General features: G+C 48.1%; 1 protein-coding gene across 2 annotated transcripts in view; it reads left to right on the forward strand.

Annotated features, from left to right (window-relative positions):
* The first annotated feature begins 220 nt into the window (after positions 1-220).
* ASH1L (ASH1 like histone lysine methyltransferase) overlaps positions 221-16,359 on the forward strand; it is a 63,192-nt gene continuing 47,053 nt past the window's right edge. For both annotated transcript variants that reach the window (XM_066206712.1, XM_066206713.1), the window contains exons 1-2: positions 221-350; positions 6,949-7,468. In XM_066206712.1, the coding sequence (XP_066062809.1) occupies positions 7,049-7,468 (420 nt within the window). In that variant the 5' untranslated portion in view covers positions 221-350; positions 6,949-7,048. The remainder of the gene's footprint in view (positions 351-6,948; positions 7,469-16,359) is intronic.

A 16,359-nucleotide genomic window follows, 5' to 3' on the forward strand; every position in this document is an offset into this window, starting at 1 on the left:
ACCGGGATCGGAGGGGCGTGGCCGAAAGGAGCGTAACAAACAGGGCGTGGCCAATAAGGGGGCGTGGTCAGGAGTGACCGCCGCGCCCTCTGCCCGCGGGGGTGTGGCCGCGCCGGGGGCGTGGTCGGGCGCGGAGTGGGCGTGACCGGCGGCGGGGGCGTGTCCGTGCGCTCGCTCGCGGCGGAGCAGGAGCCGCCGCCATTTTGGTTCCGCCGCCTCGCTCGGCTCAGGCCCCGCCGCGGCGGCCGCTCGGTCCCGGTCCCGCCCCGGCCCCGTCCGCGCCCGGGCGGCCGCGGGGATGCGGCGCGGAGCAGCCCGTGCTCGGCCCCGGCCGCACTGCCGCTGACACGGTGAGGAGCGGGCGGGCGGGCGGGCGGGGACTGGGACCGCCTCAGGCCCGCGGCCCGGGGGGAGGGGAGGCGCGCCGGGATCCGCCGCGGGGCCGCCCCGCACCCCGCCCGCGTCTCCCCCGCGTGCCCCCCGCGCTTCCCCCGCACCCCCGCACCGCATCCCCGCTCCCGGCCCGGCGGCGGGCGCTGGGGATCCCCGGCGGTGGCGGGGGATCCCCGGGGGCGGCGGGGGGGGGGGATCCCCAGCAGGGCCCGGAGCGCAGCGTGGAGCCGGCCGGGGAGCGGGGCGCGGGGTCCCGACAGCCGGGGATGGGCCGAGGAGACCCTGACAGCCAGCCCCGCAGCGGGAGGCACCGGGGGATCCCTGACAGGGACCGCGGCGAGGGGCGGGGGATCCCCGCCGGCCGCGGGGCCCGGTGACAGGAGCGGCGGCGGCGGGGCCCGGGGCCGGGGCAGCCCCCCGGGGGTGCGGGAGCCTGACAGCCGCGCTCGGACGCGTGTCGGGGGCCGGGCTGTCACCTGCCACCGCCCCGGGGGCCCCTCCTGGCCCCCGCTTCCCCGCCGAGCGGGGCTGCGCATCCCCGAAGTTCGGTGTTTCCCCGGGCACGGCGCGGTCCTGCCCCGTGGGACGGGCGGGGGGAATGCGGGGGACGGAGCCGGGGGTCTCCCTGCCAAATATTGATGTGGTTTTTAGGGGGTTTGGGATATTGGCTGCTTTACTGGGTCAGTGTCTCGTAGACTTTGTCATCCCCTTTCTCCAAGATCATACTTCTGAAATTTTACTTTCGTTGCATTTTTAATCCTGTTTTAGCTTTATTGACCATGAATTTGGGTCGAGGTGGTTGAGCCTTAATTTGGCCTTACCGATCTCTCCCATCAAAAGCCAAAATGCGTTCGCATCCTTTTCTTTCTCTGCCGCGTTCTCTTGACTTTCTAACTCCTGCCTTTGGCCCTTGGTTTGTGGTTCTTCACCCTGTTAATTATGGAGCAGAGAACTGGAATGTGGGTTTCCATCCGATGGCCTCAGGACACGCATTCGCTCTCCTGCTCGCTGTGTGTTGTCAGGAGCCAGCCAGGGAACCTGGCCGTGGTGGGAGCTCTGGGAGCAGGGACAGGACCTGTGGCTTCATCCCTGGAAATCTCAGTTTTCATTTTTCAGGAGCAGTGCACCTTCTTTCCTGGTTTGGTTTGGCTGTTCTCCTTGCAGTAATTTAGAGTGCACCTGCCCTTGTTTTCCAGGGGATGTGGGGGTGAATTCTTTACGGCTGGTGTTTCCCGTGGTCATCCTTGAGGACCTTGGGATCATCCCTGGTGCCTCTGTGGGAATCGGGGAAGTTCTGGCAGCTGCTTGAACATATGGGGAGAGATGGGCTCTAAAATCATCATCTGTCTGCCTGCTTGAGTTCTTAAGAAGTGTTCTTACTCAAAGCTTTTCTCAACTGAGAGTATAAAAGAGAGACTTTCTTTTTTTTTTTTTTTTTTTTTTTCATTTTGAAGAGTTCTAAGTGTGGAACATCTTGGTTTAAAAGACAAAATTACCACAACTTCTTTTTGGACTTGAATTCATTGCTACAGGCAGTCGCCTAAAAAGGTTTGAGTGATAATAACCAGTGACAAAACTTGAGTTACAATTTCCAGAAGAAGCTTTTTTTTTTTTTTTTTCCCAGTTGTTTTCAAAAGTTTAAACTGTCCTGGAGGATATAAAAAGCAGGTTTTTTTTTTTTCCTTGGTGGAAGAGACAGACATATTGGTAAAAAATGGCAGTGCTGTTGTCACAAGAGAAAAGTGGCAATAGCACATGTAGTTACTGAATTAAAGGAATTTTAAAATAGATATTGTTGTCTATGGGATTGTTGGCTTTTTAAAAATTAAATTAATTGCTGCTGCTGCTGTTGGAAGGGCTGGTGCTGTTGTGGACACATTCTCCCACTCCAGTGAGGTCATGTGTCCCATCTCCAGCTTGCAAAGGGAAAAAAATCTGTCATGAGACTTGCTGTGATTGTTCTGTGAAAGCAGAATCTGTGTTTGTCCCTGGTTTTCTGTCCCTTACCTGTGGCACAGGTGTGGCCATTCTGGCACTGGGGTGGTTGGGAATCACCAAAAGCATCTGTCTGGAGTTGAAGGGGAAGTGCTGGTTTGCTGTGACCCTTATCTTTTACTAGATGGACATAAATAAATGGGTTTTGTCCAGAAAAAATCCCCTGGAGGGCACTGGATGTAGAGACCTCTCAGTGAGCTCCTGACTCACACTGGAGCAGATGGGATAATGTTTTAGGAGAATTCCCAAACTGCTTTTCCCTCGGCAATCAGCGTTGGCTGATGCTGGCACTCGCAGCCTAAGGGTGGAGGAACCTTTGCTCCCATCAAACACGAGTTGGTTATGCAGATTTTAGCAATTTTGCCTTGATTTGCATGTGAATGGGGAGCCGCCAGAATTACCCTGCACCTCCAAATTCAGCCCTGTGATTCCAGACCTGCAGTCAGGTAGGGTGTCAGCTTGGGCCAGGTTAAAAACCAGGAGAAACTCTTATCTCTGCTTCCCAATTTTCCTCCCACTGGAGCACACTTGCAGGGTGTTATCATGTCTGTCCTCTGCCTTTCTTCCCACATAACCCGTGTCCTGCTCCGTGTGCTTTCCCCGAGCATGGCCTCTGCTCCCAGCACTTGTGTGGAATATTCTTCCTGGCAAGACAGGTCCCCTGGGATTTCTGTCTGTCAGAAACACATCCAGCAGATTCCAGTTGGAAAGTGTTTTATTTATTACCTCCTGGAACGCAAACAGGAACTTGATTCCTGATAACTGTCTCCATCTCTGAACGTTTTAAGGATGCTTGTGCAGGTGATCCTGTTTCCCCTGTTCAGGGGCTGTGATGTAGAGAAATACTGTAAGGCTTTTCCCCACGTTTTATTTCTCTTTGCTGAGTGGGGTAGCTGTCTTCCTTAGCAAAGAAAAGAAGATAAGGAATTTGAGAGAGGACTGTGGGAGGTCACAGAGTTTGTAGTAATATTCTGGGATTTCTAACAGTCAGCTGAATTGGATTTAATGTCCCTCGGAGCTGAAGCAATGAAAAGAACCTAAAGAAAAAACAGTCACCTTCCAAGTGTGACATGACAGTCATGTCAGTGTTTTCATCGACAAAAGCAGCAACAGGAATGAGCACAACATCCTGAATTGAGCAGAGGGGGAAATCTTAGTTAATATTGCTGAGGGGGTGTGGGGGAACATATCTGGGGTCTGGCAGTAGAATCAACACTTGGCATTTTCTTCCTGGAGAAGCAGAGGATGAGAAGAGCAGAAATCTCAGCAGCTGATGGGCAGAAAGGGCTTGGGATGTGACACTGGGGGAATAAGGATGTATGCCAGGTATTAAAACTGTGTGTGGCATTGGAGAAATCATTAATGAACACCACTTAATTCCAGGTGGCACGTGTCAAAATGGGTGTTAAAATGCTTCATAGTTAATTTTTTGGAGAAGAACAGTTTCAGGAGGGATTTGAAATCTACGGAACGTGCTGGCCGAGGGGCTGGGAGTCTGATGTGGGAGCTGGCGAGGACATGTCTTGCTTATCACTTGAGAGGCTATGCAGGGATTTGGTACTGGATGGTTTTCAATTCAGCAAAAGTTTCGTTAAGATCCCATGGATGTAGGATAATTCAGAACAAGACTTGGAACTTCGTGCAACAAACACGGGAAGCAGAGACACGGATATGTGCCTTATCTCGCATGGTTAAATATGATCGGTTTAGGTCTTTAAAGTCCCCAAAGCATCAGAGTTTTCAGGGTAAATTTGTGCAAGTTTTTTTCGCTGCCTCTGAACTGTGGCTGTCACCAGTTGGCTGCTCTTTTGCTTTGACATCCACAAGGTTTTAAGGCACAACCTGCACGAGGAATGGAACAGATCCTGCAGCGAGTGAGGCACACGCGCAGAGAACGTAAAGTGAGAAAAGAAAACAAATAGTGGCATCACTGGGGAAACAGCTCCGAGGAGCAGGAGCAGAGGAAGAGCCAAGGTATACTTGAGAACACCTTGGAGACAGTGGCAGGAAGCTTGAACTTGATAAGGCAGGGAGGAAGCAGCACACGGGGATTCAGGGAGATGAGATCCGAGTGTCAGGCACGTATCCTGTGAATTAGTGGGGTAACTGGGGAGTTGGGAGGAGATTACAGTGATCAAGACAAAATGGTGATTAGGGCCAGGATTAGCAGTTTTGTTGTCTGTGTTGAGAGCAATTAATGGATAAATAAATGACCTGCTCTGTGTTTGTGGGAGCCATCAATTCAGTGACTTTGTTTCTGGATAGTTACTGTTCCTCTCAGTACAGAGTAGGATGTGAACACCAGTCCTTTGCTCTGGTTCCCACCGTGCACTTTGGGTCGTGAAGTTTCTAAGGTCAGGGTGTGAGTCTTGCTCTTGGTTTCGTATTTGAAGGTGATTAATTAATTTTATTTGTAAGAGAATGCCTGAAGTGTTGTTGCTGCTCTGCACCCCAGTCACTAGAGAAGGAAATAGTTGTGTGAGCACAGATTTGAGAGTTGCCTGATGGCATGTGGGATTTTCCCTTTTCTTGGACTTGAGTAATACAAATTCAGGCTTTAGCTCACAATTCTTTACCTGCTTGCCAGTTTTCCTTGCACACTGATGTGGATGAAAAAGCCCATTTTTGGTGACATGGTGAAACCTGTTGGACTAACATCGGGCCTTGAACTGGGCCATGCCACTGACTCCTCTCTGTGTCCATGTCACACTGCTCTACCCTTTTTTCTCCTTATAAAATGGAGATTTTATCTAATTACTCTGGTCTTACGAGTGATAATGGCAGGTTTGATTTCTGAGGATGTGCATAGTTGGAAAGCCAGAGCTGCAGATAGAAGCCCCATGAATAACGTGCACAGAACACATGGAAATAAGTTTGTTTTCTCTGAGGACGTAGCCAGGGAAGCCTGGCTTTATGACAGGCTGCATCTGGTGTTCCCAGCAGTATTTCTTCTGCCCCCACTAATCCTGGCATCTGTCCTCCAACCTGTGTCCAGTGCAGTTGCCGTGGTGCTCTCCGGTGTCGCCTTTCACATTCCTGATCCTTTCCCCTTCCCGTGCGGTGCCTGCGCTCCGGAGCCACCCCAAAACCAGCTCCTTGCTGCTGCTCCCCCAGTTCTTGTCTGGCCAGGGGGGCTGTGGGACCTGCCATGTGCTCTGTGCTCCACTGCTGACCTGCCAGGAGGCCAAACATCACAGGAGACTGCCTAAGACCTTAATTTGAAACTCACTATGAGTTCATGACATCTTTCCATGCCGTTCTCACAGTTCAGCCTTAATGACTGTAGAGAAGATAGGGACAGAAGATTCAGGCTGCTTTGGTGCCTGTGATGCACTTTTCAGCAAGTCAGTGTTTTTTTCAGACTTGTTTCTGAACCGTTTCGTCTCAAAAAAATGATAAATGTATTTAAGTGCTGAAGAGATTTAAACATTTTCTCCTTCGAATGCCTCCAGAACAAAAATCTTTTCAGTACCTCAAGAGAGCCTGCAAGAAAGATGGAGAGAGAATTTTACAGGGCTTTGGAGACAGGACAGAGGGGAATGGCTTCATGGTGAGGCCCTGGCACGGGATACCCAGAGAAGCTGTGGCTGCCCCATCTCTGGAGGGGTTCCAGGCCAGGTTGGATGGGGCTTGGAGCAACCTGGGATAGTGGAAGGTGTTCCTGCCCATGGCAGGTGTGGGATGAGATGATCTTCAAGGTCCCTCCCAGCCCAAACAGTTCTGGGATTTTTGTCTGCATGATAAAACTAAAGTGAGCACAGGTTTGGGTTGTTCTCTGGCAGGGAGGGAAGCTCAGGGTCTGTGTGTGAGCAGGGGGTCAGTGCTCACAAACTTAGAGCTCAACTCTACTTCTGCTGTAGGTAAGATGAAAAGGTTCCTTCTGTTCTTTTATGCTAAATGGGTCAATTCTATATATCTGCCAGTGTCTGTGCTGATCAAAGTGGGGACTTCTCTCTTCCCCTGCTTCAGGAAGCACAAACCAATGTGTGAATGTTTGCTGGGGTTGGTTGGCTTCTGTTCTCCCATCCTTCTTCCTGGATTGTGGAAAGTCTTTAACTAACGAGCGGATTTTGTGGCGTGTTTGTAAACTGATGCACACGTGGCTTAGGCTCAACTTTCCTGGTGGCTCAGATAATTAAAACCAGAATATTTCTGAGGTTTTGATGCTTTCTCAAGGGTTTCATTTGCCTGCTCCTCCCTTAGATGCAGCTCTTCCAGTGGGTCCAGAAGGAGCAAGACTGGGACTAACTGGGCTCTGGTTATAAATAAATAAATTACTTTGATGACCAGTATTAAAATCTGTAGCCATCATTTGAAGTGTCCTGTGGATAATTTGGAAATTGTAATATTCACATACTTTTTATTTTTCACTTACCATTTAAAAGTGTGTTACAGATAAACTGTGGTTTTGAAGGAGGTGAGTGAACGTGTTGGTGTCTTGGAACATCAGCTGCTCTGCTCGTCTGAAATACAACTGTCAGCTTTTAAATTGGTTTTAATAACAATTCAATTTCTGCTAGAAAATCCAAATTTATTCTTGTCTGTCTTTTCCTCTCACAGAGTGAAAGATGTTGACTGCCCGTAGTGGAACAGCTCTTCTGAGGAACATATCTCTGTAAACCTTCCCTGAAATCAGCTGAAGGCAAATATTCCGCCTGTGATGGACCCTCGGAATACTGCTATGTTAGGCTTGGGTTCTGATTCTGAAGGGTTTCCTGGGAAAAGCCCCTCTGTGGTAAACATTGGCACGTTGGTGGGCAAAGGGGAAGCAGAGCTCGAAGGCTGCTCCAAGGACGAGGAGGACGGCAAGAAGAAGAGCCGGGAGGGGAACGCGGAGGGCGGCAAGGGCGAGGCTCTGGGCGATGCGCAGCAGCAGTTCTCGGTGAAGGAAACAAACTTCTCGGAGGGAAACCTCAAACTGAAGATTGGCCTTCAAGCAAAGCGGACCAAAAAGCCTCCCAAGAACCTGGAGAACTATGTCTGCCGGCCTGCCATAAAAACCAGCATCAAGCAGCCAAGAAGGGCTCCCAAGAGTGGGAAGATGACAGAGGAGAAGAACGAGCACTGTCCTTCGAAGCAAGTGAGTGATGTGTCTGTGGGGTGATTTGCAAGTCATGGTACATTTAAGCTGTATTTAAAAGCTTCATCATCTCTGCACCGCCGTGTTCTGCTGGTTTTGTGTGTAACCTCTGATACTGAAGTGTCTGGAGTTAGAAATGGTTTTATTTTGTGGCCATTAGCAGGAAAAAAATGCTCTTTCACAGTTTTCCGATTTGTCGTTTCAATAACAGTGAAAGATAATTCCCGTGTTCGCTTGAAGTGGGTTCATTTCTGAAAAGTAACGGGGAGATTTTTAGTCCCTTTTCTGTAACAAAGTGGAGTGGTTTGGTTGTCTTGTCTCTCTTGAGATGGAGCTCTGGATGTGCTGTGCTTGTCTCTGATGGTTGGATTTGTATTTTTTTTTCCCACCTGTTAGAACCAGTTGTTGTGCTGTGTCTCACCTGTCACTGCCATGAATGGCTCAAGACAGGGTCTGAAAAGTAAAATAGAGTTTTCCACATGAGTTAGAAACCAGCGTGGTGATAACCTGCATGTAAATGCAGTGGCTGGAGAGATGTGCCAGGGCTTTTCCAAACACCAGGAAGTAGCCCTGCCTCGAGGATTTGTTTTTATGATCTCCGTGATGTAATCAGTAAGAGCAGCAGTAGCAGATAGGGAAAATAGGATAAATGGCAAGGATTACAAATAGAGTTGCATAGATGTTAAATTTTTGAAGGGTTTGATTACAGCCTGCTCTTTTTTTTCCAATGAACATGAAAGTTTTGTTAATCAAATGTTAGAATGTACCCCTGTGTGGTACTGCCAGGTGATTCAGCAGGGTAATCCAGGGAATCCCTGGAAGCTGGAATCCTTCCTTTGCAGGGGTTGTCTGTTCAGGGGGCTTCTGCTCCAGAGGTTCCCAAGGTTGAAGCTTTTCCATTTCTCCAGCCTGTGTCCTGTTCCCAAGGCTTCCTGCATAAATCTGTCCTGGCAGATCTCCTAAGGCAGAGCCTGCCCAGGGGGAAGGAAAATTCCTCACCTTGTGCTGAGGTGAAGTCTGTCTGACATACCCAGACCTTTTCCTTTCCCCTGGCATACCCTGACTGCAATTGGCCTTGAGGAAGAGTCACCTTAAAGAGAAGTGAAATCTGGGGATGACCTCATTGTGGCCTTCCAGTGCCTGGGGGGGGAATGGCTTCCTGCTGCCAGAGGGCAGGGTTAGATGGGATTTTGGGAAGGAATTCCTCCCTGTGAGGGTGGGGAAGCCCTGGCACAGGGTGCACAGAGAAGCTGTGGCTGCCCCTGGATCCCTGGAAATGTCCAAGGCCAGGCTGGACAGAGCTCAGAGCAGCCTGGGACAGTGGGAGGTGTCTCTGCCCGTGGCAGGGGGTGGAATGAGATTTTTAAAAATCCCTTTTAGCCCAAACCAGTCTGGGATTCTGAGTAATAAATTATGTGCTGACAAAACAGGTGTGCTGCATGTTACGTGTAAGGACTAAAATTGCCTTTTCCAGACTCTACAGTGCACTCACATTGGGGTTTTCCTCCACTGGAAGCAGAGGTGTTTTTAGTCAGCCTATTGAACAAGAAATCCTCAAGCGTATGTTGCGTAACTTAAAATTTTGGCAATGGTCTTTATTTTACATTCTTCCATTTCAGAACAAGCTTATTATTTCTAATGATGTTTCTAACTTTGGCTTGAAAAACGTTGGAAGAGTCGATCAGAGTTTGGTATTACGCTGATTTTTTTTTTTTTTTTTAACAAGGCTCTGTTGCAATGAGTAGAGTATTGGGCCAGTCTGGAATATCCAACCAGAGATTTCTCTTGATGTCTGAATTGAGGTGGTCCCTGCAGCTGAAAATCTCTCATTTGGAGGAGGTTTAATGTTAAATTAATCGAGAGAGGTTTGGGTTGGGTGTCAGTAAAAGGCTCTTCCCCCAGAGGGTGCTGGGCACTGCCCAAGCTCCCCAGGGAATGGGCACAGCCCCGAGGCTGCCAGAGCTCCGGAAGTGTTGGGGCACCACTCCCAGGGATGCCCAGGCTGGGGTTGTTGGGCTGTCTATGAAGGAACAGGGGCTGGACTGGGTGATCCCTGTGGGTCTCTTCCAGCTCAGGACATGCCATGATTCCCTGATTCTGCACTCAAAAGGCACCTCTGTGTCTGGAGGCTTTGCATCAAGAGATCGTGCCCTGGGAGTTTTTACCAGAGAAAAGAATCAATATTTGAATCTGCATGGTGACAGCAGGGATTCTTCATCCTTGACATCTTTGTTTATACACCAGGATTTTTTTTTTTTTTTTTTTTTTCCAGAGATCCATCCCATTTCAAATGGAAAATAGAAAGGGAGGCAAATATTAGTGATGTTGTAGAATATTCCTGATGTGGTGCATGACACTGTTGATGCCACGTCAGTTTTAGATTGCAGCTCCTCTCAGTGCACTCCCTGCTCTCCTGCCTGGTGTGTGATGCAGAGGATGCAGATCTGTTGCATTACATTTGCATTATTTACAAGAGTTTCAAATCCCTGACTCATGATAACTCACTTTAGATCCTCTGCTCTCTCCCGAGTTGTTCTGAGATGGTGTTTAAGTCTGTCCGTTCCCTGCTGCCATTTTGCACTTTGGATTGTTAGAAATGACACTAAACAACATCCTGCTGATTCCTGGAGTGGAATTAGAAATGTCTGTGTGGAAATAAACGGGTGTGATGGCTTAAAGCCATCACATGTTTTGAATATTATACCCAAGGGTTATTTTGGGGTTTTTTTTTTGTCTTACTGCCATGTAATAAAGCGAGTTTTTAAGCACTGCAAATTAGACTTCAGCAAAGGAAAGCTATCCGTGGATTTTTGCTGTGGGTGCAGAGGAGGGGAAAGCAAACATGTGACCCATTCAAAGCCAGGTGTGGCTTTACTTGGAGCTCTGAAAGGGAACTTTCTGTTCTTTTAAAGGAGCAATAAAGGATTAGAATGAAAATTTAGCACTTGCAGTGTGCACAGTTAACCACTGAAAGACAAAGAGAGGTAATGGAATTCTTCTCCTGGGAATACCAGTGTTAAAAGGAAAATAGTAGGAAAATCCTTTGCACTGCCATCTCTGACAGGTTTTTTCCCTCAAGTTTAGTGCTGACAGGACTCGTAAGACTTGGGGAGTGTCTTCAGATACATGAACAGAGGGTTTATGTCTTTAGTCTGAAAGGGGAGTGGGTACATGAGGTAAGTTGGAATCACAGAATCGTTCAGGTTGGAAAAGCCCTCCCAGATCATGGAATCCAGCTGTTCCCCAGCACTGAACCCTGTCCCCACGGGCCACATGCAAACGATTTTGAACACTTCCAGGGATGGGAATTCCATCCACCCCTTCCCTGGGCAACCTCTTCTAAAGCCTGACCACCCTTTCAGCAGAGAAATTTTTCCTCCTGTATTTACAATTTGTCCTCCAGGAATGCTTAGACATAAAAGTTAATAAATATTTTTTTTTCTGAGGAGAAAATCATAGAACTGTAAAGGGAAACCCGGAAATGTCTGAGATTCCCAGGTGTTACAAGAAACAAAATTAGCAGGCACTGCAATAGCCAGGCAGCGTTCAGTTTGCTTTTTGACACCGAGTGTGGATTTCATTCTTTCAGAAAGTGTCCTGGGGCAGGCAGACATTGCTGGGCTAAGCCCAAACACCTGAGCCTTGAGGAAGAATAGACGTTTTGCCCCTGTTAGTTTGTAGGATGGTGTGTTGGAATGGTTTAGCTGTGCTGGCAGAGGTGCAGTAATGAAGGTTTTAGCACATAAAAGGCAAGAAGTGACAGTAGCAGCCTGTGTAACTCTCGCTCAGTGGTAACACAGGGCAGCAGGTTGGGACTCGCCCTCCTGCTCCATCTCCTTATTCCTGTGTAAAACTGCTGAGTGCAGGATTCTGGAGCTCTTTCTCCTGCCTTTGGTCATGCAGGGAAGCTCTGCAGCGAAATTTGCTGATGAAATCACAGCCACCAACTGCAAAAGTTTCAAGCGAAGAAGTTAAAAAGCTGAAGAATTGGTTTGTTTTCTTTTTGGATAGCTCAAGAATATTTCCTGCAGGATCTGGGACAGAAGTTTGTCTTAGACTAGTTCCATAGAATCATTGTTTTCCTGGTAGTTCAAACTTGCTTTTCTTTAGAAAAGACTAAAAAGTCTTGGAGGTGAAAAACAAAGAGCATTTTTATCTGAGGAATTGCACAGAATATGTTGATGCCACGAGTACAAAACAGTTCCTGTGATTCCTCAGAATGCTCGTTACAATTGTAGTCTGAGCATTGGCCTGAAGTACAACAGCCAGAACAATAACGGGTAAATCTGTGTATGGGCATAAAAAATCCTTATTGCTTGCTGGTGGCTCTCAAGAGAAACACCAAACAACATTTTCATTGACAGCCTGGTTCCTTCTAATTACTTCAGGTGTTGGAAGCTGAGACTATCTTGTGTTTTGCAACTTGGGTTTAGTTGAGAAGTGTGACACCAGACTTGATAGATGTCCCTGTTCACAGGAAAGATCAGCTTGAGCTTTTTGCAAGTAAATACCAATGATAATGACAGTAAATAATGATCTAGCAGTAATAAACCCTGAGACTGTGCTGCAGTGTAACAACAGATGCCCTTTTTAGAATAAAGGGGGTTTTTTGCTGTTGGTGCCTGTGATGATTCTGGAATCACAGAATTGTTCAGGCTGAAAAGGACCTTTAAGATCAAGGAGTTCAGCTGTTCCCCCAGCACTGCCAAGGCCACCATTAACCCATGTCCCCAGTGGTGGATTATAACCTGTTAATAGTTTATATCAAAATAACCTGGAATTATTATTCCTCAGATGAATGGTGCAAGTTGAGAAACTGTATGTTCACATAGGAGATCCAGAATTTTCAGTTCAGCTCAGTGTCAAACTAAGGATAATACCAATTTTATGGAAATGTAACATGTTTTATGCAATTGCTTTGGGCAATACTTTTATTGGATGGATTCTTAAACCAGACAGTTGAACTGAAGATTGCACAGGAACAAATGTTTCAGTTTTTAGAGCACAAAATGCTTTTTGATGCAATGTAATCTCATCCTTTTGAACAGCTTTGTGCCCAGATGGGCCATTTCATTCCATCTGACACCACAGGAACGTAGAGCAGAGCTTGAAATTCGGGCTGAAAAGGCACGGAATTCCAGGAAAACTGCTTTAGTCTGTTTTTTATGGCATTGTCCATTTGGTTGCAACATTGAGGCAGCAGTGAGGAAGCTTGAGGCAGGTGCTTGTAGAGGCAGGAGGTGAGACTGGGTGAAACACTCAGGAGATGTTGATGGTTTGGTTTTTTTTCCACAGTTCTCGCAAATCTGTCTGATTAAAACCTGGGTTTGTGCTTCTCTGATACAAAGCTGTGCATTTGTCCAAGTCAGACAGGGAAGCAGGGCTCAGGAGGGAATTAAGTGCTGAATGCTGCCCTGTGAGCCCAGCTTGCAGCACCTGGAGCTGGCGAAAGCAGCAGACAGGGACACGTTTAGAGGTCCATGGGAGCAGCCACTGAGGACATTCCATCACTTGTGCTCGACTTCATGTCTCTGCTTCCCACCTCACAGAATGCTTGTGTGGGCACGGGGAGTTATTCCAGGGATGCTGGGCACCTTTCCTGTCCCCTCTGCAGGTGGCAGTCCTGGCTGCTCCCCACTTGCCAGCTGTGGATTGGGAGGTTTCTGGGGAGAAGCTGCCGAGCGTGTCCATAAGATTGGAGCTGCCACAGGAGAGCGGGGCTGAGGGTCAGCCTGACCACACAGCACGGGCTGTGCCACTGTGGGGAGTGTCCTTGTACGGGGTGTCCTGTCCAGTGTGTCCTGGGGAGTGTCTTAGGGAGCGTCCTGGGAATGTGTCTGGGATGTGTGTCCTGCGGGGATTCGGGGATGTGTCCTATAGGCTGTTTGGGGTGTCCCTGGCCATGTCCTGGGGATGTTCTGGGATTTGTTCCAGGGAGTGAGTGCCCTTGGAGTGTTTCCCAGGGGGTGTCCAGGGTGGGGTGTGTGTGCTGGGAGAGTTGGGCCGATGTGGCTGAAGTTGATTTACCTGATTCCCTCAGTGTATGAGCGGTGAAGTCCAGTTCTTCCACTGGTGCCACCGCACAGAAAACGTCCTTTTTCTTCCTGAAGTTTGGGGCTGTGCGTGATTGCAGTTTGATTTTGGTATCTGTCTGCAGTACTCTTACTCTTCCAGTGGGATCCTCCTTAGTGGCAGCAATACCTGCTATTCACTTCAACCTAAAAGTCTGAAATTGTTAATGATGCAGAATTGCAAGAAGAAACTTTGACTCTGTGGCTGATGTTGGGAGTTTTTTTAATGTTTCTGCAGCCACTGCAACCTTCTCCAAAGGAAACATCTCAAGATGTTTCTATTAGAAGTTACCGGATGAAATTTTGTCCTTAAAAATTTCCCTCGAAAATGTTTCTGTTAATAATGCTGATTATTAAATAGATCTATGGGGGAAAAAAATCCCATGTAAGAATTTTGGGTTTAAAAATGCTGAAAAAAATTACAGACTTTTTTGACATCTTGTCTGACGTCTTCACTAGATGCTTCCTGTTTTGCTATTCATGTTCTTTGAAATAATTTTCAGTGTGCTTGGAAAACTCAGTCACCCTTAGATGAGAAAGAAGCTTTCCAGGGCACACGCCTTCAGCTTTCAAAGGATCTGTGTTTGATGCTAAAGTCTTGTTTTCAGAATCCTGGCATCTTGCTCGGATCAAAGCTGGCGTTTGGATGGGTTTTATTAGTTATGTATTTATTATTTAAGTGTCTACTCAAACTTCCAAGCTCTTTGTTTGGAAATGGAGGTGAGGAGGGAAAAGCAGAGCCTGCCAAGGGGCATTGGGTACCCAGCAGTGGCAGTGTGAGAGCACCACAGAACCTGGCCCAGGGGGTGGCAGAGCACCCAGGAGGAACAGAAGAAAGAAGGAAGAGTGTGGATACACTGATGGCTTGAGCAAACACAGGGACGAGGAGCTGAATTCCCAAGTCAATATTTAGGTGGATTTTTGAAGTCCGCTGAACAAAGGAGGTTTTTCTTCCAAAGTTCTTGTCAGAATTTCAGGCCATAAGGAAGGAGGATGCAGCTCTCTGAAGGCTGCTCACTTTAATACTCGTTAGTGACTCTCTGGCACTCAGAGTCTGCCCCAGGGAATTCCAGGAGCGTTGCATTGCAGGCTCGGGGTGGTGTCAGGCTGACTCAGGAGTTTCCATGTGAGTGCCAGGCCTTGAGGTGGGCAGAAAGAATCCCCCTCCTGCTCCATCCCTGCAGGAAGGAGCAGCCCTAGGTTTGGGGTGCCTTGGGGTCACTGCAGAGGCTCCCACATTACCCACACAACTGCTTCTCATCTCACCAGCTGGATCCAGGCTGCAGCCTCCTGGTTAAGTCCTGCTGGTGCAGCTGACTGAACAAATACTTCCTTCATGAGCTGCACCAAAGTTGGCTGTTTCAGAGGAATCCAGGCTGTCCCTTCAGCATCCGTAGGTGTTTGCCATAGGTACAGCTCTGGGATCAGGGTAATGCTGACTGTAAACAAGTGCAGGAAGTGCCAGTGCCATATCAGTTTTTATTGCAGAGGAATGAACAGCTGTGTCATTGATGTCTTTCAGTCCATGTTTGGTGTTTGTTCTGCTGGGTCCCAGAAGGTTTTCAAATTGGGAACGAAATCACAGAATCACAGTGACTTATGACTGGGAGGGACCTTAAAGCCCAGCTTATTCCACACCCCTTGCCGTGGACAGGGATACCTTCCACTATTCCTGGGTGCTCCAAGCTCCGTCCAGGTTGGCCTTGGAAACTTCCAGGGGCAGCCACAGCTCCTCTGGGCACCCTGTGCCAGGGCCTCCCCATCCTCACAGGGAAGATTTTCTTTCATGTATCCAACCTAAATTTTCTCTCTGTCCGTTTGAAGCCATCCCACTTTGTCCTGTCACACCAGTTCTTGATGAACAGTCCCTCCCCAGCTTCCCTGGAGCCCCTTCAGATCCTGCAAGGGCCTCTGAGGTCTCCACACAAAGTTCTTTGGGCTGAGCATTCCCAACTCTCCCAGCCTTTCTCCATAGGGAAGGTGCTCCTTTCATCAACTTCATGGCTTCCTCTGGACTTGCTCCGAGGGTTCCATGTCCTTCTTATGCTGGGGACATCAGAACCATGGGCAGAATAATCTCATCAGGGGTCAGGGCCTTCCATTCTCAGCTCCTGCTTGGAGTGAACGTACCCCCTGCACTGCAGAGATGTGTTGGGCACTGTGTGTAAAGAATGTCCTTCCAAAATAGAAGATGAATTTATTGAGATGCTCTCAGTAGGATTTATGAAGATGATGAGTATTGCAATTTTGGTTTTAACCTTTACAGAATAAATTTCAAGTTTGGTGAGGTCTGAACTGGAAATAAATGTGAGTTTCAGTTATTCCATGTGTGTGCGTTATCACCCCGCTCCCCCCACCCATGCAAACAGAATGATTTGACTTATTTTATTTTACTTATTTTCCTGACTGTCAGTGTTGTGCTGGGAGGAGAAGCTGTTGGTGCAGGGGCTGTGGGGACATGACTGAGCTGCCAGCAGGGCCGTGCAGGGACAGGGTGACAGTGCCAGCCCTTGCAGGGCACTGCTCAGCTGCTGCTCAGCACCATGTGAGCTCTTCTAGTTCTCTCACACTATAAATAGTCCAACACTTAGTTGTTAGTGGGTTTTTATTAATAAACATCAACAGTATTTTTGGAGAGTATTTATAATAATTGGGGGACAGATTAAATGGTTTATATTTCCGGATTGGGGGGGAGTTTGGGTTTCGTTAACATCAGGAAAGCCTCAGCATGTCCACCGTTTTAAAATTTTGCTTTAAATATGAATATCACTTTTATTTGCTGAATGTGTTTATTTTATTATGACGTTTTATTATTTAAAT

The sequence above is a fragment of the Chamaea fasciata genome, unplaced genomic scaffold (genome assembly GCF_029207755.1).
Source record: "Chamaea fasciata isolate MVZ Bird 193981 ecotype frontalis unplaced genomic scaffold, bChaFas1.0.hap1 SCAF_31, whole genome shotgun sequence".
Taxonomy (NCBI): Eukaryota; Metazoa; Chordata; class Aves; order Passeriformes; family Sylviidae; genus Chamaea; species Chamaea fasciata.